The sequence below is a fragment of the Haliotis cracherodii genome, unplaced genomic scaffold (genome assembly GCF_022045235.1).
Source record: "Haliotis cracherodii isolate W230 unplaced genomic scaffold, xgHalCrac1.p SCAF_3, whole genome shotgun sequence".
In the NCBI taxonomy this organism is placed as follows: Eukaryota; Metazoa; Mollusca; class Gastropoda; order Lepetellida; family Haliotidae; genus Haliotis; species Haliotis cracherodii.
The window spans coordinates 51907689-51930532 of NW_027266286.1; the positions used below are offsets into that span (position 1 = coordinate 51907689).

The 22844-nt window shown below is 42.3% G+C and overlaps 1 protein-coding gene across 2 annotated transcripts; it reads left to right on the top strand.

The window, feature by feature from the left end:
• The first annotated feature begins 13545 nt into the window (after positions 1 to 13545).
• LOC139474351 (serine-rich adhesin for platelets-like) lies at positions 13546 to 21363 on the top strand. 2 transcript variants are annotated; one of them, XM_071257333.1, is made up of 8 exons: positions 13546 to 14328; positions 14599 to 14697; positions 16095 to 16199; positions 16743 to 16844; positions 17337 to 17438; positions 18269 to 18337; positions 19705 to 19765; positions 20754 to 21363. In XM_071257333.1, the coding sequence occupies exons 1-7, from the start codon at positions 13635 to 13637 to the stop codon at positions 19755 to 19757; spliced, it is 1224 nt and encodes a 407-aa protein (XP_071113434.1). In that variant the 5' UTR covers positions 13546 to 13634; the 3' UTR covers positions 19758 to 19765; positions 20754 to 21363. The 2 variants fall into 2 exon arrangements, with proteins under 2 accessions (XP_071113434.1, XP_071113435.1); XM_071257334.1 differs by lacking the exon at positions 18269 to 18337.
• Positions 21364 to 22844: the final 1481 nt, after the last annotated feature.

Below are 22844 nucleotides of genomic sequence, written 5' to 3' on the forward strand. Positions count from 1 at the left end.
GAAAGAGGAAGAAACAGCAAGTTTTTAGTGATAATACATGAACCACGGGACTGAGTAGTCACCTTAAAGCCATACCACGTAGCGGGGAGGGTGAATAAAGAGGAATCATACGAGACGTGTCTCAAGTATAGTGAGACTTGAGTTTTGAGATGAGTGTTTATGGTATTACGCTGGGCTTGGGATACCAAGAGTGAGTGAGTGAGTGAGGTGTGTTTAACGCCGCTTTTAACAGTATTCCAGTTCTATCACGGCGTGTCAGCCTAATGTGGGAGGTCTCAGACGTTTATCATTTCGGTGAAACTCACGAGCACGGGTATGATGCTGAAACATAATCGGGGCGAACCGGGGTTCGAACCTACAATCATAGGCTTCTGCCGTGGGATACCAAGAATTATCTTCACTCTTTAAATGTGGGGAAACGAACCCAGGCGAAGAAATGATATATCCACTCAAATAACCTTCCGTAGGATAATATGGAGTGGGCGTGGCTGGGGCGGGGTCGTGGTCGGGGTGTGAGTAACGGTGTGGGTGTGGTCGGGTGTAGGTGTGGGTGGGTATGGGTGGGTGTGGGTGTGGGTGTGGGTGTGGGTGAGAGTGTCGTTGTGGGTTTGGGTGAGGGTGTAGGTGTTGGACGAGGTGTGGGTGTTGGTGTGGGTGTTTGTGAGGGTGAGGGTGTGTGTGTGCGTGTGCGTGTGCGTGTGCGTGCGCGTGTGTGTATCTGACAGACATATGTGCGTCTGGAAGACAGCGTTAGATTGAGAACGCATCGGAATTATCAGTGCTATTAGCGTTGTGAATAAGATATGACATCAATATAAAATGAAATATTTTAGATCTTAAATGTTCATTTCTCTCCTAGCTGATTAATATTACTCAGTGACAAAATAAGTCAGCTAAGATATCGACCAATGTAATATGTCAATCTGACATTGTCCGGCAAATGTTGACAGCTTGTAGCCTCTATGAGTTTTAATATGTCGCCTCGCGGTACCTTAACGTTATGGCAACGGAAGTATACATCATTCTTTCTAAAACATGTTCCGCTTACTTTCGGAAAACTGTAAAATGAGAACCACATGTACGACATTTACGGCGTTTGAGTTTAAAGTATGAAACAGTCACCGAAAATAGCTTTGTAGCACAGTTGTGTTTTCATTTAATTTTTTCCCCGAATTGAATAGTTTATTTATCGCCCCCAATCTGTTGTCAACTATTTGAAATTGAAAACGCAGTTGCTTGAACAACCGTACGCTTTCTTTCACCAGATGGAGCACGGGGTCAGAGGACCTCACACGACCACTTGGACGACAAAATAATAACGTTAAGAACCCACGTGTTCCAGTATTTCCTGACATTCCCAATAAACCACTGTAACACTAAGCGCTTATACTTGAGGCATGAACATTCTCTTCGGACTTGTAATGGAGAAAGTCTACTAAACTATTCCAGCATCTTACTACCAGACATCTTGTCTCACTTGGATATAATATTCGTTTGTCAAAAGTATTACACATTGCGAAGGCATTTGGCATCTGCATGTAGCTTTGAGAATGTCTAGGAGTGTGTTCGTGACTGAAGGTAGATGGGTATCTTGGTAGCGCGCCCGTCAGAATGATACCACAAGTGCAGAAAGGTGAAAATCGGAGTTTCAAGTTTCAATAAGTTTATGAATAACCACTCATTTATATTATGACATAAACATAGTAGTTTTCCATATTTGTCCACTATATACTATATTTGGTCTTAATCTGCGTGACTGGTAGACTAAATGCAATGGTAGTAGTGGCGGCACATCAGAATAGACATATTTTGATCTGTGTGTCATAATGGAAATGTAATCCTAAATTGTATCTTGTTACCTTTTATATCTTTGATAAAATGGAGCACGGATACTTCATAGACGGGTTTGAATGTACAACTGGCTTTTCAAAGGCCCAAATAGATTACAAATAGCTAATCTAATTTGAATTAATTGCGATTTATAACTGTTTCATCACATATTTTTCAATTAAGCTCAATATACTTGGTGTGACACCTCGACAAAAACAAAAACACATGTAACCCAACGTGCTTGGTGTGACACGTTGATAATAACGAACACACATGTAACCCAACGTGCTTGGTGCGACACCTCCACAATAGAAAACACACATGTAACCCAACGTGCTTGGTGCAACACCTTGACACTATTGTACACACATGTAACCCAACGTGCTTGGTGCAACACCTTGACACCATTGTACACACATGTAACCCAACGTGCTTGGTGCAACACCTTGACACCATTGTACACACATGTAACCCAACGTGCTTGGTGCAACTCCTTGACACCATTTTACACACATGTAACCCAACGTGCTTGGTGCGACACCTCCACCATAGAGAACACACATGTAACGCAATGTGTTTGGCACGACATCTTGACACTATTGTACACACATGTAACCCAACGTGCTTGGTGTAACACCTTGACACTATTGTACACACATGTAACCCAACGTGCTTGGTGTAACACCTTGACACTATTGTACACACATGTAACCCAACGTGCTTGGTGTAACACCTTGACACTATTGTACACACATGTAACCCAACGTGCTTGGTGTAACACCTTGACACCATTGTACACACATGTAACCCAACGTGCTTGGTGTAACACCTTGACACCATTGTACACACATGTAACCCAACGTGCTTGGTGTAACACCTTGACACCATTGTACACACATGTAACCCAACGTGCTTGGTGTAACACCTTGACACTATTGTACACACATGTAACCCAACGTGCTTGGTGTAACACCTTGACACCATTGTACACACATGTAACCCAACGTGCTTGGTGTAACACCTTGACACTATTGTACACACATGTAACCCAACGTGCTTGGTGCGACACCTCCACCATAGAGAACACACATGTAACGCAATGTGTTTGGCACGACATCTTGACACTATTGTACACACATGTAACCCAACGTGCTTGGTGTAACACCTTGACACTATTGTACACACATGTAACCCAACGTGCTTGGTGTAACACCTTGACACTATTGTACACACATGTAACCCAACGTGCTTGGTGTAACACCTTGACACTATTGTACACACATGTAACCCAACGTGCTTGGTGTAACACCTTGACACCATTGTACACACATGTAACCCAACGTGCTTGGTGTAACACCTTGACACTATTGTACACACATGTAACCCAACGTGCTTGGTGCGACACCTTGACACTATTGTACACACATGTAACCCAACGTGTTTGGTGCGACACCTTGACACTATTGTACACACATGTAACCCAACGTGCTTGGTGCGACACCTTGACACCATTGTACACACATGTAACCCAACGTGCTTGGTGCGACACCTTGACACTATTGTACACACATGTAACCCAACGTGCTTGGTGCGACACCTTGACACTATTGTACACACATGTAACCCAACGTGTTTGGTGCGACACCTTGACACTATTGTACACACATGTAACCCAACGTGCTTGGTGCGACACCTTGACACCATTGTACACACATGTAACCCAACGTGCTTGGTGCGACGCCTTGACACTATTGTACACACATGTAACCCAACGTGCTTGGATTACATCATACTTGTGTAACAGAAAGCAGGCTGTTTTGATTGATGGCATGTCATCTAAAGATTCAATCCTTTGTTATGGAGTCCCTTAGGGTTCTGTATTGGGACCTCTGTTGTTTGTGATTTATGTTTCTCAGTTAGGCCAAGTTACAGACACTTTTGACACTAGTCGTCATGGTTATGGTGATGATAATCAGCTCATGAAAGTCTTCACACCTGGTGACTCAGCACAGGTGTATCAGAATTGCGTATGTGCACATCTGCGATCCAGACACAGAATCGTCTGAAGCTCAACCCTGATAAGACCGAGGTCATACTCACTGGGAGTAGCCGATCTGTTGCATCAATATCCGAATCCTTCTTGACTGTTGATGGAGTTGATATCCCCTTTTCTTTGACTGTCAAATACCTCGGAGTCATCATTGACCAAAACCTGACCATGGATTGTCAAGTAAACAATATCTGCAAAAGTTGCTTCTTCCACATTCGAAAGATCAGTCAGATAAGACCCATGTTGACATACGATGCGGCACATCAGCTCGTGAGATCACTTATCCTATCCAGGATGGACTATGCTAACAGTCTGCTTATTAATATCAAACAGGATCTATGTAGCAAATTGCAACGTGTGCAGAATGCTGCTACCAGATTGATATAAAGACGAAATAAGCGTGCACATGTCACTCCTTTATTAAAATCATTAAACTGGGTTCCAATAAGATCTAGGATTGAATACAAAGTCGTGTGCATTGCATACCAGTGCTACTATAGTACTGCACCTTCCTATCTGAGTGAACTTCTTACCCTACACCAGCCAGCACGAGATCTCAGATCAGCACATAAACTCCAGTTTAGTGTCACTATGGTCTCACTCAAAGCATTCGGCAACAGAACTTTTGCTCACACTGCATCTGTGCTCTGGAATTCCCTTCCAGTGGAAAGTAGACAATCTCTAACTCTGGGCACTTTCAAGACAAAACTAAAGACTTATCTCTTTAGATGTGTCTATGACCCTGTGTGAGGCGCTATGAGCGACTACGTAGACGGAAATGGTGCTGAAGAAATGGACTTTATTAATAATTATAATAATATTATTATTATTATTATTATTATTATTATTATTGTACACACATGTAAGCCAACGTGCTTGGTGCGACACCTCTACAATAGAGAACACACATGTAACTCAATGTGTTTGGCACGACATCTTGACACTATTGTACACACATGTAACCCAACGTGCTTGGTGCAACACCTTGACACCATTGTACACACATGTAACCCAACGTGCTAGGTGCGACACCTCCACAATAGAGAACACACATGTAACCTAACGTGCTTGGTGCGACACCTCTACAATAGAGAGCACGTGACACAGAATACACACAATGTCACAATAATCAAGCTATAACAACAATTATGAAATATAGAATATAAAAATCTTAATTGTGCAATACAGCAAAAAATGTTACGTCCACTGCAAAAAAAACTGAAAGAGCAAACACAAATGAACAATTCACATAACGCATATTAAATCACAGTCCAGCGCCATGACTCTGTTTTACTAAAAGCCTAGGCAAGTCTAGATCAAACTAAACAAAGCCTAGTTTCCTTCATTCTCTAGCAGAGGAAAAGAATTACGATTATTTTAAAGAAATGTTTTCATAGACTAAGCGTTAGTCTAATCAAATCATTGTAATCAATCGTCTACTAGTGGAACACTCTTTTTAGTGTATGTCTGTTAAAACAGTGCTGAGTACAGTGTTAAACAACAAACAAACAAAACTTTTATAAAGAATGCCGTGATCAATTCATTTATCTTAGTAATTGAGCCAGAGACAGAATAACTTTCGACCACTGCTTCAAGACAAAATTCTTTTCTCCCAAAAGAGAAGCCGAATATTTTTTTCACTCTTTCCAGTACATTCACACGAAAGCCTAATGGTGCCACTTTGGAAGCATAATTCTTTTTTTAAATCGAAATTTCGAGTATTGTCCTCGTTATTTCAGTTATTTCATACTTTTTCTCAAAATTGCATTTTTTTCCTATTACTTTCGATATTTCTCATTATTTCAAGTTTGTCTGGTTACGAGAAGAAACTCGAAATTTAAAAAACAAATCGCAATTACGAGAAATGTTTTTGAAACACCTAGAAAATACTTGACACTACGAGAAAATATTCGGGATTCTGCTACCACAGTGGCACCATTTCGTACATTTCAGGTTTCGTACATTCAGTGTGTCAAGCGAACGGGCACGTCGGGTAGCCTAGTGGTTAAAACGTTCGCTCATCACGCCGAAGAACCGGGTTCCATTCCCGACATGGGTACAATATGTGAAGCCCATTTCTGGTGTCCCCCGCCGTGATATTGCTGGAATATTGCTAAAGGGACGGCGTAAAACCATACTCACTCACTCACTCACTCAAGCGAACACTGAGTCATTTAAAACCAAGCTTAATGTATTTTGTTCCAGTAAATCCATGAGAACAAAGTCTTTTGCTCATCCATCTCCTCCACAATCACCCCAAACCGAATAACAAATGGACCCTTACAGTGGCAGCAGAACCAGGAAACCCTGAGGCCAAACCTACTATAACTCCATATCTCCTCTGTGTTATTTACCCAAGTTATTTTCTCCAGTTTATAGTGCCAGTGTCCACGCGCCTGGGGCGTGACGCACACAATCAACATGAAAAGTAAACTTTTGATGCAGCCTGAATGTACTGCCGGGCGTCTAGATTACGACATTATGACACTGGGGCGGCCAGTCTAAAGCCTTCATTGAATTAGTGCCCCGAATGGTCATTTCTAGGCCACTTGCCAACCTTCAAGACTTATTAGCGGGACCCGTGTGTGTCTGGAATCCCAGCCGTTGTGCCCATGAATGTGGAATAAAGATTTATTTGGAAGATTATCATGTCTAGACGAGACAGAGATACAAGCATTTCCTTACATTGGCCCTGACTCGGATATTGCAGCCCCTTTCACTGCACACAGAGGAAATCTAGTCATATTTTGCCAGTAACTCTCCTGGTATGCATAAATGTACAGTAACAGGAGCCACCAGTCACAGTGATAAGGATCGAAGTGATTATTGTGAAGGCTTTCTCCCAAGCCGATAGCAAGTACGGGGAATATGCAAAATAGTAAATCTGACATTTTGATCTCATTTAAACTTTGAAAAACTAACTATTCAGTTTTTTTACAGACATTATCATTTATCTGTTTGAATCAATGACGGGACACACAGGCGCGTATTGACGTTTACCATCACGGATGCAGGAGTGAACGTTTCTGACAATGGGTACTGTTTGGCATGTCAATCTGGAAAAGACAAGATAGGAAATATCCCACCAGGTCTGTTTGCCTAGCGACAGCGGGGAGGATGAAGGTGTGGGGACGTCGAAGAGGTACCTTGTTGGGGCGCCTGGGGTTGTGCAAGCGATGTGGGTAAATTGAACGGGTACCGGTAGGGTTGGTGTGTGTGTGTGTGTGTGTGTGTGTGTGTGTGTGTGTGTGTGTGTGTGTGTGTGTGTGGTGGTGGTGGTGGGGCGGGGGGAGCGCGCTGGTTGATGGTGGGCCGTTCAAGTAGTACCGTCTTAGGGCGATGGGGGTGGGGGTGGTGAAGAGGTATAGTTGTGGGCAAGTTGAAGGGGTACCGGGTGCGAGGACGCTGCGTTGAAATCTATTGAAATAATTTATTTCATTGAATTTTCTGTCCCTTTTGTCACGCTTACATCCCAAGTACCAATTTGTCCGACTCCCCATTGTTCTCGGTGCTTTAGGTTTGGTACCTCCCAATCTGTTGACTGACATTGGGAGATTACCCGTGTTTGCTGCCAGAAATACAACCCTTCTGACAATCTGGGTAATGTAGAAGGCTGCAGTGTTAGGGAGTCTTAACATACTCCGAAAAGTTCCCGATGGGTTCGACTAGGCAGCACTGCCTGGGAGAAGTCCCATTCGATGTCTGGACTGCGTGTGGAGGGGGCAGTTAAGGGCCATGAGCTGATGATGAACCTGACCAGCCTGACTGTGCCAGGATCACCCATACCCTCATTGCTTCATTTTTTATTTAAATAATAATAATAATAATAATAATAATCATAATGATAACCTCTTTTTATCGCATTACATTTAAAACATTTCAATGTGTTTTATACACTTATCAACAAGCGATCAATAAATAATAGCCAATGAGTGATGAAGTAATTAATACAATATTCCAGTGACGTATCTGTACTCTTGGGACCCTTCCTCTTCCCTTGACACACACGGGGTAGGACTTGAAGGGCATCTGCTATTTTGTTGCATACTTTTGCCCATGGCCAGTGGGAACGTGAGCTTTACCTGTGATGTTATAGGTGTCTTCTATTGTGGCCCAGCAGACCGGTTGATCAGAGTGAGTGAGTTGGGTTTAGCGCCGCTTTTAACATTATTCCAGTTATATCACGGCGGGTCAGCTTAATGTGGGAGGAAAGCCCGAAGTGACGCAGGTCTCAGACGTTTACCACTTCGGTGAAACCCATGAGCACGGGTACGGTGCTGACAAACCTAGAAACATAATCGGAGTGAACCGGGATTCGAACCCACAAACATAGGTTTCTGGCTTGCCCAAGGGACGCAACTCTGCACAGCGAATCGCGGCGCCTTAGAAGGAAGTGATGAGCATGGTGTTATTGAAATTATCATAACAGTTATCCCATTGAAACACGTACTCATCAACTGATAACTTATCGACACCATAGTGACAGTAATTGCTGCAAATTACCTGAGATAAATGTTCAAAGAGAAGTCATGAAAACTATGGTTGTCATTATGCAAATTTCCCGAAATTTATCCAGGAACAAAGTAGATACAATTTATGGATAACACAACTTCTTTAATTACAGAAGAGAAGTTGTTATCCATAAATTGTGTCTACTTTGTCATCCGTCAACTTTAAAAGTACTGCCTATCAAACAATTTATCCAGTATCATTGTGTAAAATGAAGGTGCTATTTCCAGTGATTTCGTGAAATCGCTCGAGTTTTAAGCGTCATCGTGAAGGCCCTAATGCTACTATTCCACACACAGGACGAATCCCACGAATCGCCACGATTTGTAAATTTTAGGATTCGTGGAATTTAGCAAATATTCTGGTTCAATTCGTGACGCTCTACGATCTAGTTACGATACACGTACGATAGAGTTACGAATATTCGTGGGATTCGGCTGGATTCGCGTGAATATTGTCAAGAATTCACTGCGATTTACAAAAAACTATTACGAATACTGCACGAAAGTTAGCAATCAGTTACGAATCAGTTAACAATACGCCGAATGCATGTACGAATCAGGTACGAATAAAAATGAATTCGTGACTATTCTTGACAATTTTTTGGGTTTTCCCTCAAGATAGCTTCGGGGTGTATTCGTGGGAACAACATCAGGGGGAATTACAAGCTTTCATGTAACACCTGCATGATCACGGGACAGTGCCAGGGCGATGTTCTATTATTCTTTTACATAAAATGCACACTTACAGGAATTCTCACCGTCCTACATAATTGCACGGTTTACTTGACTGACGGAGAGCACGCATATTTCTGGTTCAGTTTTCAACAGAAAGTGCGTGTGTTGGTGAGAGGTTATATCACGACTGGCTGTGAAAGATTATCACTCAACAACTCTGTGTGGCTGCAACATCATGGGCGCGGTGGGGTAGCCTTGTGGTTAAAGCGGCTGCTCGTCACGTCGACGGCCCGGGTTCGATTCTCCATATCGGTACACTGTGTGAATCCCATTTTCCTGTGTCCCCCGCCGTGATATTGCTTGAACATTGCTAAAAGCGGCGTAAAATCAAACTCACTCACTCACTTTAATATCATGCCCCTTCAGACGTCCAGGTCGTTATAATGAAACAACGTATTGATTCTGAAGAAAGGTACATAATAGGAGACAGAAGTATAACCTGGCAACGATGGTCGGACGTCGACTTGTACCTTCAACGCGTCAATCAGTAGCAACATCAACATGTCTTTCGAGAATCGCGCTGATCCATGAAAAATTTTCTATAACCGTCTTGTCTCACCTTAAACGAAACGTTGGATCTTTGTCACGTTATGGTATACAAGATGAAAATAATAATGGCGGCATGTTACACCATCACCATCCACGTGAAGTATGTTTTGTTTGTTTGTTGGGTAACGCCGCACTCAGCAATATTCCAGCTATGTGATGTCGGTCTGTAAAAGATCGAGCCGAACCGGAACACCGGATCCCCTTAATCGCCTCTTATGACACTTATGTCTTCTAACCTGAATCTTCACGGGTCACGTGAAGTACGCATTTTGTCACACTAACGTACCAAGATCGTTTCATCAAGCTTCAAAGGCTTACAATTCACATTTTAAACGTAACCCCTCTGATACGATCTAAACTATGTTGATGCAAGATGGTAACGATTGCTCGAAGTACCCATACATTGTTATTGTTCATGTACAACTAGCAATACATCCATGTCAAATCAAAATATAAAAATGTTGACATTAATACTAAACTGGATCATCCATAGTTTCGATAAACCTTAACAGTTATTAAATACAGCTGTGACGTCACTCTATTGTTTCAACGGAAGACTATCTGTAACGAATTGAAAGTTTCCTGACCTACTTTCTACAGCAAATTTTAATCTCACGCATCAATTCTAAGCACGTGATGAACGAACGAGCTTGCTACAACAATCAAATCGCACAAAATACACGTGCAGAACGAATATATTCGAGCAAATTCAAATGCAGCATGGATATCGAAGCAAAAAGATAAAGATATTATGAATATCCGTGCATCATGTTTGTGATGTGTATAGTGTCACATATTTATTGATATATTTTAAATTGTAGGTTGTATTTTAAATGTGATTACGCAGAATCTATTTAGGTGATGTCGTATTTTAAGTCAGATGACGTACGCGTCTCTGGACACTTGGTACAAATAATGATACACGCCAGATTTGCTGGCTCGTACATTATTTGAAACGAATGTCTAGTTACTTGCAAGTTATCCTTGACAGCGAGTGAGTGAGTGCGTGAGTGAGTGAGTGATGCTCGGACCACCCCACGAGTCTCAACAACACAAGCATCCGAATAACGTTCCCCACGGCGTCGCCAGACTCTCTTTCTGCCATCTGCTGTTGAGATACAGTAAGGGCTCTCGTCTGAGAAGAGGACTCTTCTCCACTGCTGGTAGCGCTAATGCTGGTGCTGTGTTGCCCACTGAAGACGGTCTCAGCGATGACGTGGTGTCAGAATGAGTCCTCGGGTCGGCCTGTGACAGTGGAGGTGTCTGCTCGGCAATCGTCGACGCACGGTGTCCGCACTACTGTGTCTCTGGTGTGTCCCCATGGTCTGTCGAGCAGTTTCCATAACAGAAACAAAGCGATCTCGAAGATACTGTCGCACAATCTGACGATTCTGACGTTGGTAACCCTTGGTCTTCCACTACGTCGTCGGTCGTCTGTGGTGTTGGTAGTTTGGTACCGTTGCTGGAGCCTGTATATGGTTCTTACGTGGACTTGAAATGCATTGGCTACTTGCTGGGCGGTATGTCCAGCTTGTGGTCGTTCAAGGGCTTGTCGCCAATTTCGTGTCAATCTTGGCATGTTTTAGCAATTCAATATCGAATGAATGTTATCCGATATGGGTGGATTTTTCTAGGGTAAGAAATGGGGTCCAGACAAAATAATGTTAAATTTTAGAAACTTTGACAAAAGTTGCCCAGATATTTAAATGACAACTTTTCATGCAATATTACTTGGGGTGACGTTTCTTTTGCTGTTCAGTATATATGTACATATTTAAAAAAAAATGTTCTCATCCCAGAAAGCGAAAACTTTCCAAATTTGTTAGTGTGCTGTGTAAACATGTTGCCGCTAAAACATACTTTTTAGTCCAGTCTTCCTCATTGTACTATTGGTTGAATGTAGATAATTATGTTCATGTACCGCCGTTGGTGGGTTTTCCAGTATGGATTTATATAAGTTTAAATGGACAATCCCGTGATACGTCAAGTGTTGGCGCATGAGTACTTCCTTTTCCGACACAGCGTGCTTACAATATCTATCATAGCATCATAGACACTCGTGAGAAACGAGTCAAATGTAACTCTATATCACTGTCGCTTCTCTCAAACTATTTGTCAACCCCGGATTTCAAACAATTAACAGTTTTTTATTCTAAATGTGTAATTCCTATGACAAATGGTTGTAGTGTCTGATAGATGTCTCTACATTTGCAAGACTATGTAGTGAGGACGATGATATAATCCTGTCTGTACTACTTGGCGGTATGCCTGAGTGTGTTAGCTCTTTATCTCAAAGTCTATGGGGTGACCTTATAGTTATCGTGTTAAAATACTGTAGGAAATGGCTGTATCTGTTACAAAACAGTTATAAGAATGCTTGATTGTCATGCATTTTGTAGTTATAATTTCTCATAATATTGTTAAATTGTACTACTGTACAGCTCTGTAATTATACATAATATCATATATGCTATGTATCTTCAATATCTGGAGGAAATAAAGATTATCTGTCTATCTCCGTGTTCTAGGGGTAGAGCGTCCGCCCGAAGGAGCGGAAAGTCGGGGGTTCGGTCACCGGTTACCAAAAGACGTTAAAAGATGATACTTCTTGTTAACCTACTTGGCGCTCGGTTTGAAGGGCTAAAACAAGGACTGGTCCGTATACTGTATCGGAGTGGGTTTAAACTGCGGCGTAGCATCTCACTGGGCTGGCACCATAAAATCAGCATAAGTCCGGACTAGTACAAACAGCCACGCACGTACGCACGCACGCACGCACGTATTGTATAGGTGCAATAATCATGTACTCGACTTTAAACCCCATTTCACATCACCTCCCCTGAATTGAGTGGCCCTTTTCTGGGTAAGTTCTAGTGGAATCCTAATAAATATTAATCAGTGCATTTATTTGCGCTAAATTCCATTCACCAAGTGAGTTCTCACGGCATTGCATTATTATAAGCCTGGTCAATGGATCAGTGTGAACTCGGTGTTCATTCTCAGCTCCCCGAGGAGTATACAACCGCAGCTGCCTGTGAGGCGCTAGAAGGTTAACATCTCACCCTACCGGGTACCCATTCACTGCTGGGTAAACAGAGACAAATTACGAGCGTCACTTGCCTTAGGAGACACCGCATGCGCTGAATGATACTGAGTCTCTGAAGTAAGGTAAGTGAGGCCACTCAAAACAATTTCTTTTCTTTGAACTCATCCTGGCACCAGCAGGTTTTAAAGCATTGAAGTGAGCGTCTCGGTACAATTGGGAAATTAGATTGAAGTGGTTGGAAAATCTACTTAAATATTTAATTAAAATTGGACCTATCCGCTCATGTAAAATTTTGAAAATGGTGACAATAAACACAGGTTGATCATATGGCCTAAAGCAGTGAAGAAAACTATAAGGCCAAATCTATTTTATTATATACACTAAAGTATCCGTGAATACACAATTAGGAATTGGCTGATAGATATTTTTCTGGGTGTATATTTGTAGTTGCTGACATATCGCCGATGCGGTGTTAATTAAATTTAACTTCATTGACCTCAGTCACTTATGCGTAGCAACATTTTATGTTCTAGGAACTTTACGATTACCACCAAAAAGGAAAGTTTGAAAAGAAGTTGGCGGCGTTTTCGACCAGGATGAAATGTTAAATCTGTTGAACCTGACAATACTATAGCATCAGATCACTTGGTGCGATGTGGACTGCTCCCCAGCGCACTTGTATAACACTGCATAACAACTTCCCATTGTGTAATACTCGTCTGCACAGTGCATCAAGTATACTGGTATTGAAATCAGGAAGAACATACTTGACTACAAAATCCCCTCATCGTTGGGATTGTACAGATCTTAATGACAATGAAAGTTAACTATAGTTAGTGACATATGGACCTCCTTGTTACCAACAATATTCAGTGAGAGTATTCTATCAATTGTGAAAGTACATCCGATAGCGATGGATGTAAAATGTGTGTTAGCATATGTGATCATGACGACCCTGCTGGTTACCAACGGGCATAAGCTTAGGCCAGTGTACAAGAAATTGTTCCATCTTGAAGACACAATCTATGCACATCGGGAGCACTGGAAAAACGAAATGGACATTTTTCACAACATGATGGAAAGGAAATTCTTGAATAGGGTTGTACGTCAAACCCTACCTAAACTCATCGAAAAGAAATTGCTGGACATTTTGAAATCCGGTGTGCTTGACATTGCTGTCGACAACTATAACTACCAACGGATGGACCGAATGTTCCACCAGCATCAAATAATCAAGGTCCACATGGCCCGGACATACCGTCAGATGGTCGGTGCTATAGCGCTAGTGCGAAAGTCCAATCGAGAATCACAACAGCTGACTCGGCAGATCAAGTCTCTCCAGAACAGTGTCAGTGGATTCAAAAGTATCATCAAAGAAGTCCTTGAAGATAATGCTCGTTTGAATCAAGCCTTGAGTGGGATCGAGAACAAAGTGATGGGACTGGCAGCTTGTTTTCCCTCTGATGCGCCATGTGGTCTGGCCAAGGACAGGAGCACCCGTGTAGTCTCCATCCACACCTGGGAGCCTGCCCTCACAACTGAAGCCTCCAGTGGACTCACAGCAGAGGATGTTGGGCAAGAAGCAGTGACTTCCACGATTACATCAGGTAGATGTTACCCGGTGACCCACACCCCCACCCCACTCCCCAAGACATAAACATGATGTTCTCGTTCCTTACATCAAGCTTTTAATGTGACGTTGATCATACAAGCTGGTTTAAGGCGACAGTTTAGAAACTTGATTGATGAAATTGTTGCTTTACGTTTGTCAATCCTTGTGTGACGCTGATCGCACAATCCTGTGTTTTGACAGTTTATTCTGATCATGGGCATAGTAAAAAGCTAAAATGTTTGTTTTACTTGTTTCACTCCTACAGATGTGATGCCGACCAAAGAAACACCTGTTTTGACGACTGGGACTTGGAAGTTGGACATAGAAGACGAAATCTTCTCTACGGGTTCCGGAGAACATAAAGGTATTGTACCTCATATACTGACGTGAAAAAGTACCTGGCCTTCATATAAAATTAATATAAACCACATTTATTCTTGAAATTATAAAATGCATAATTTAATACATATTCATGAAGACATCTCCTCGATTTTAAGGTCGTGATTCACGATTTGCACGTGTATGTTAATGCATGGCGTTTTTGGATGTTTGAGTGTGTGTTGGGAGCAAAATACTCAGACTCGTGGGCGTTGAATGTGAACAGCACACAATGGGTGTTAAGCTATCAAGTGCTCATGAAAACAGGTTTGTTTAACCATAAATAACGATTACGCAATGCCACGGCATGCTGTAAATCAGTGTCTACCCGCCGGGGGTATACTGAAAACGGGAATTGTGACAAAATGAAGTTTCCAGACATTCTAATGTTCATTGAAACCTAATGTCATATCTTTGGAGACGTTATCTACAGCAAGGCATCACTCATGACCGGAAACGGGCCGGTCGTCCACGTGCGATGTAACGTCAACAAGACAGCCATATTCGGTTGGTGCATCTGCGGAATCTACATCAAACCGCCACATTAACACCTCGTACAATTGCTGGGTTGAGTGCAATTAGTGACAGAACCGTACGGAACCGGTTCAGAGATTACAACACCCGGCCCCGACGTCCAGAGATACGTCAAATTTTGCTTCCAAGTCACCGTCAGGGACGCCTATTGTTTGGTGTCGCCATCATCTGAGCTTCAGCAAACAAAACTAGGACAGTATAGTGCTCACAGATGAGTTCAGCTTTCATCTGGCGAGCAAGGGTATGTAGGCGTCCAGGAGAACGTCTTGGGGGTTAAAGTGTAACTGTATGGGGTGGCATCACAATTCATGTGAGAACACAACACATCAATGTTAATAGCAATTTCAGTGCTTACGCTAGCGGAACGACTTTGTTCTACCATTTGTGCAAATGCAGTGACGTAAGGTCACGTTACAACAGGATAATGCCCACTCACATGTTGTAACAGACTTCCTGGGGTAGCATGATATTACTGTGCTGCTATGACCGGCTGATTTTCCAGACCAGTCCCCAGAGAACATGTCTGGGACGAGATAGATGGACGGTTACGACAGGATCAGAACCAGCCGGTAACGCTTGCTCAGTAGGGCCAATGTTTGGTTGACATTTAAGGCTGTTTTCAATGTCCTGTATCAACGCAAATGGAGGTCACACCCGATATTCACATTGTTAGCTCAGTTGTTACACCACCCCTCGTTGGGGGCGTGTCTTTCCGTCTCTTGTTACCAGTGTGGGATTTGTCAATGACCTGTCTAAGACCTGCATCACTTCGGACTTTCCTCCCCCATCAAGCTGACACGCCGTGATATAACGGGAATGCTGTTCAAAAGGTGTTAAACCCAATTTCAGATCCAGTAGTGCTCCCGTTGGCACAGACAACCGACGTCAGGGACAGCTTTAATGAAGATCTTGTAGATGAAGAACTTTTAACACTGATCCCAAGGGAGGAGTCTGGTAGGTTATTGATTTTATATGAACCTGTATTCAAACCATAAAGACGTTATTAAAAGCATTTTAGTGTACCTGTCAGTGTAGTAGTAATAGTGTTTGCTCTTCGCAATGGTGTTCAGTAACAAGAGAGCATGTCATTTATTGTGTAGGTCAATACGAATGTTGAAATAAAAAATGGCGAATAGTAGCGTTATCTGTTAAAACATTTGACCAGTATGGGTTCAAGATGTTTAACAGGATATTAAATAATCCGCAGGAAGGTCAGTTATATTGAACCTCGACTTCCTGAAGACATAATAATGTCGAGTTACCCGTAGTGCTTGACAAACAGAGTTGCAATATTGGACGTTATTGCTAACAGGTCTCTATCAGGACCATGAAGTACAGCGATGTAAACGATATAACTAGACAATTGGTTCGGGTTGACGAGGCTACAGTAGTACTGTTGAAAAAAATTGCACGCGCCAGACAAATATATAAATATGAATAAATATTATTAAAAAGATATTATTAAATTATTTAGTTCCAGTATATGATTTATTGCAGTTTCAGAAAGAACATCAGCACCAAAAACGACGTCAGAGACAACAAAGTTACCTTCAACGTTGGACAGAGAAACGACAACGTTGATCCGAGGCGAAACGTCAAGTGGGTTTGTGTTTGGAATTGTATTGTTCTAACCATATGAAAATTGTGTGTGAATTGTAATATTCCTGTATCGAATTATCAGTTGAACCCCCCAGTCACCAGCTTTAGCCTATCTGGGAGCTTATAACGTTATCTTGTCATAGACGGCGGGCGTTTCTAGATTGTTGACATTGCAACTTGCGACAATTCTTTCTATTTTGTTCAGCGCATCAAATGTGCGACTCTTTGTCCGACATCTGGAGACCATGCTCTCCTTGTAACATGGTACAAAACCTATTTAAATTTAAATGAAACTTGTTATTGTACAGAAAACCCTTAATCATATATATATATATATTTCGTAAGGATGACGACCACGTACAATCTCAATGCTCGTGGTGGACAAATAAGCAAATGTCGTACAGCATAATTTGAAAATAGTCCCAAATTAATATTGATAGTGATATTTGAAAATCATTAATATTTAGGATTCATGAAATATGTAATTTACAGAACTAACATCGCACCCATCGACGCCATTGACGACTGTCACCGCAAGTGCAACAACTACCCACACTGATCACGTCGAAGCATCGACGTCTAAAACTCAACATAGTATGTACATTTCCATAGCCTAGTATGTTTTTGGTTAGTCATCTCTGTGGAATTGGTGCCAAAGGCCTAGTATGGTCCTGATTTCGTTTCCCATAGTCTCTCTGATAAATGTTTCATGGTTTTGCAGCACCATACCTGTGCATGTGAGTTTTACAAACGTGGGAAAGGTCTAAGAACTCCGTGATGAAAGTGAATCAGCGTAGTACCAGACTCACTCACTCGCCCAAGCTAGACATAACATGTAAAGCCAAATCCTATTCCTCCACACGATATGTTGGTTGGATGATATATGATATAGATCTGCTATTCCAAAAGAAGTGATGAGGGAAGTCACAATGGCTGTTCCGGATATTTATGTGGATGTTCGATAATAGCACCAGTGGCCCAGTCGTCTAAGGCGCCACGATTCGCTGTGCAGAGCTGCGTCCCTTGGGCACGCCAGAAACCTATGGTTGTGGGTTCGAATCCCGGTTCGCCCCGATTATGATTCTAGGTTTGTCAGCACCATACCCGTACTCGTGGGTTTCACCTGCATTACGTCGGGCTTTCCTCCCACATTTAGCTGACACGCCGCGAAATAACTGGAATACTGTTCAAAGCGGCGTTAAGCCCAACTCACTCACTCACCCATGTCGTTGGTAGCATCATATGACGTTTAAAGCTCTGCAAATTAAATCAAATTTGAAGGCTGTCATTCGAAATATTGTATTACAAGAAATACAATTGACGGCATTTTGGATGTTTTCGTACAATACATATTTTACAATCGTAAGATCTATCGAATTCTTTGATTGCAATTATATAATCTTAACAAATATCATGTTCACCAGGGACTATCGTGACGCGGGTAGTGACGGCTGCTGCGGTTGACCGAGCGACACCGACGGCTAAACAGCAAAGTACGTTTTGTCATTACAGTTAACATTATTTGTTAAAGTCGCAGACATGTGCCACCCATCTCAAGGTCAACAGATGGGGATCAATACAACATACGCATGATTCTGCGGCTAAGAAGAGCAAGAGAAATATGTTTAACAGTACATAAAGTGTATAACATAAGAGAAATTCGGATCTATGTAATTCCTGTAAATGCTCGATCCAAGCTGGCATCGAATAGAAGTTGGTTCGAGAAATTGGAGAAAACAATAGAATATGATATTTATTGTTTTCTCAAGCTTTGCCGACCCGATTTCTTTACGACGTCAGCCTGATAAAGATCAGCCTCAATAGAAAAGATTCCTGCTGAGACGGAGCAACGGATGCTTCTTCGCAGGAGTCGACTTAAATGGATGGAGTGGTCAGTCTCTATGACTATGCTAATTGTGTAATATAGTGAGTGAGTGAGTGAATAACAGTATTCCAGTTATATAACTGCGTGTCAGCTTAATGTGGGAGGAAAGCCTGAAGTGATGCAGGTCTTAGACGTTTACCACCTAGGTGAAACCCATGAGCACGGGTATGGTGCTGACAACCTAGAAACATAATCGGGGCGAACCGGGGTTCGAACCCACAATCGTAGGTTTCTGGCGTGCCCAAGGGACGCAACTCTGCACAGCGAATCGCCACGCCTTAGACGTCTGAGCCACCCGTTCCCCCGCGTATCATAGTACACCGACGGCGTTGCTCATAGTACCAATCACGTGAATGTCTGGCCCAGATTCAACTACTTACAGGCCGCCGACATACAGCAGACATGTTGACTTTAAAGGCAACAGGCAATTGCTGGTTTGATCACGTGACACAGACTAAAGATGCACATGCTTAAACGTCCAAATATGATATGCATGTGTGAATAGGTGTGGACTACCCCAGAGAGATGAATATGTTTTCTGAGCGTCGCACTGCTCTTGCTCAAAAGTTGTTTGATCCACGTTACAACATTCCTGGCCTTTAAAAGTAGACAGTAGACATGTGGAGGACATTTCCAAATTTGATGCATCATCGACAAAACGATGTCCGATACAATTCCCTATTTTGACTTGTACCATATGTTCCCGTGTTATTCGAATGAATAATTATCTTTCTCTTGCATGTGTTTGTGTATGATGGATGCCACCGGCGGGACAGGGTGCGCTTACCGTTTCGCGAAAACCGTATGTCATCAGTATTTGGTAGTGATTCATAAACACATGCTTACGATATAGTCGCAATCGTACAATGGGCGCTGTTTTCAGGAGACATTTTGTTATGGTAATATAAATATTTTTGTCGCTTGTTATTCAATAAAGGCGTGCTTGATCATGATTTGATACTGTAAATTTTACAGCCTCCACACCAAGGCAGGGGGACTGGGACATACAGAGTTTGATCGGGACATGATAAAAACGGTAAGATCTTCCTCTAACGACTGAAACACACGCATGCTACAATACACCAAAGCTAAGTTCATATAGTGTTTATATTATTGCCTTGGGGCGGTGGGGTAGACCAGTGGCTACGTTCGCTTCACCACATGGATACCGTGCGTGAAGCCCCTTACTGATGTTCCCCAATACCTATATTGTCTGAACATTGCACCTTTGACCTGGCCAGAACATACATGTTAGCCACGGAGGGATGTCCAAAAAGGGAGCGAGGGGAGTCAGGTATATTCTTAGAACTCAGGGATATTCTTGGAATTACATGACTAAAAGGGAGATATCCTGATGGTCACTGCATTGATAACATGGGGATTGCAGACGAGGCACTACTGGTCTGGAGGTATAACCTTATTAGGACATTAGGACCATGGTCAGGAATGACAGATATGTTAAAAAGATATAAACAGTAAACTACGGCTATCACGAACTCAAATGGACCACTAATTTAGTTCATCATAACCGTAGTTCGTTACAAGCGTATATAGAACATATGTACATAAAATGGCATGGACCAAAAATTAAGTTCGCAATATCCGTCAGTTCGTTATAAACGTATTTTACTGTAGATATGATTGTGAACCAGCAGATCTTGGCACTCGGGATGAGATTCAGAGCTACACTGTGTAAATGTATCTCAATAAAATCGTTGTGGACCCACGTACAGACTTGTGTAGAAATGTCTGAAGTCTGAAGAGTCAAGAAGAAGTATCCTCTAGAACACAACCTTCCACAGCGGATACTAGTTATGTTTGATAAATTTTGTAATTTTTTGGTCAAGTTCAGAATTGTAGACCTTCTTTTGTCCGGCAGTTCATTTCTTTCTAATCTTTGTTAATCACTTATACTACAACACTTGAATGATCTCAGAACGGTTTTGTGTTGTTTCATATGTCAATACAGGCTTAATGTGCATTCAGTATTATATACTATACAGTTGTCTTTCCATGTACTTCAGATATTGGAAGTTCGATCAACACTTGCTCAACTGATGTACGAGAAACGACATGGACTTTCATGCGAATACATTCAAAACAAATCCCTAGTTAGGATGATTGTGATTAAATGCGGTGACCTTAACCTTAAAGCTCCTTGTTGAGGATACTGGGTATTCTTTAGCCCAAGTTAGTTGGGACAGTCGGGATTCTCTCTGTCTGTCTGTCTGTCTCTCTCTGCCCGTCTCTCTCTGTGTGTCTGTCCCTCTGTGTGTCTGTCGTCTGTCTCTCTGTGTCTCTCTCTGAGTCTCTCCCTGTGTCTGTCTCCTCTCTGTCTCCCTCCGTGTGTCTGTCTGTCTCTCTCTGTGTCTCTCTCTGTGCCTGTCTCTGTCTGTCTCTCTGTGTGTCTGTCGCGCTGTCTCTCTCTCTCTGTGTCTCTCTCTGTCTCTCTGCCTCTGTCTCTCTCTCTGTCTCTGTCTGTGTGTGTCTCTCTCTCTCTCTCTTTGTCTGTCTGTCTCTCTCTATCTCTCTCTCTCTCCGCCTTCCTTGTTTTGTGTTGGGTGGGGTTCGAGGTGAAGTTGTGTGATGGTATGTTTGTATTCATCTTTGTATCGATATATTTGGTAATAAACTTTCTTGCAAATTACTTCACAATTGAATGCAAAGTTTTTGTGGGGAGAAAGTAAGTGAATCCTGTCAGAGATATTTCTACCACCTCAAGATCACGACGGCATGTTACCGAGTCAGGCAAAGCAGTGGTCGCAAAGCACGTACCCATCTGATCCAAGTAGGGTGGCACGTAATATCCATGAAGGATCTCAAGATCGTGACGTAATCTACTTTGGAATCACATGATGTTACATGTATTGCGTAAGGTGGTTGATTGAGTTTGATTTTACGCCTCTTTAAGCAATATTCCAGCAATATCACGGACTCCAGAAATGGGCTTCACACATTGTAACCATGTCGGGAATCGAACCCGGGTCTTCGGCGTGACGAGCAAAGGCTTTAACCACTAGGCTACCAGACCGCCCCCGTAAGTTGGGTGCAGCCCCACATGAATATATCACAGGCCTTTACAACAGCTGGTAAGACAGACGAAGGTTAATCTGGGTATTCGAACCATTATCGGATCCGAGAAAAACAAAGGGATGCAACTTGATTTCGACGCCATTTTAGATGGTTGGAATAATAGCAGCACCAAATTACTACAAAACTAAAACATTGTACAGAAAACTGACAAAAGACCCACTTTTATAGATTAAATTCAAGAATTTGGGAGGATAACAGCTTAAACGCAATACAATTACCAATAAGCCTATCAAAGGCCACGGAATCACTTGCAATTATTAAATATCTTTTTAAATTGCTGAATTAACATATGGTTTGCATGTGTGTTCGTTATTGTCGAGATGTCGTACAAAACACTCTGTGTTAAACGTGTGTTCGTTTTGTCGAGGTGTCGTATCAAGCACCTTGGATAACATGTGTGGTATTTTTAGTCGAGGTGGGTCGTACCAAGCTCTTTGGGTAACATGTGCCTTCGTTATAGATGAGGAGCACCAAGCACTTTAGGTTTCACGTCTGTTCGTAATTGTCGAGATGTCGTACAAAACACTCTGTGTTAAACGTGTGTTCGTTTTTGTCGACGTGTCGTATCAAGCACCTTGGATAACATGTGTGGTATTTTTAGTCGAGGTGGGTCGTACCAAGCTCTTTGGGTAACATGTGCCTTCGTTATAGTCGAGGAGTACCAAGCACTTTCGGTTACATGTGTGTTCGTTTTTGTCGAGTTGTCGTACCAAGCACTTTGAGTAACAAGTGTGGTATTTATAGTCGAGGGGGTCGTACCAAGCTCTTTGAGTAACATGTGCACTTTGGGTAAAACGTGTGTTATTTATAGTCGCGGTGCAATACCAAGCACTTTTAGTTACATGTGCTGTCATTATAGTCGAGGTATCGTACCAGTTAAGGTGAGGTAAAATGAGACCAAACGTGGCGCTCAAGATTATTTCACTCACATAGCGACATGAAAGCACTAAGGAAAACCCACATTGTTTTAGGAACAGAAAGACTGCTCGTAACATAAGTGTTTCTATACAGCAAACTATAGG

Coding starts and splice junctions, on each gene's coding strand:
- LOC139474351 (XM_071257333.1), top strand. CDS start 13,635: ATGGATGTAAAATGTGTGTTAGCATATGTGATCATGACGACCCTGCTG. Junction 17,439..18,268: donor GACGTCTAAAACTCAACATA/GTATGTACATTT, acceptor CATGTTCACCAG/GGACTATCGTGACGCGGGTA. Junction 18,338..19,704: donor ACCGACGGCTAAACAGCAAA/GTACGTTTTGTC, acceptor TAAATTTTACAG/CCTCCACACCAAGGCAGGGG.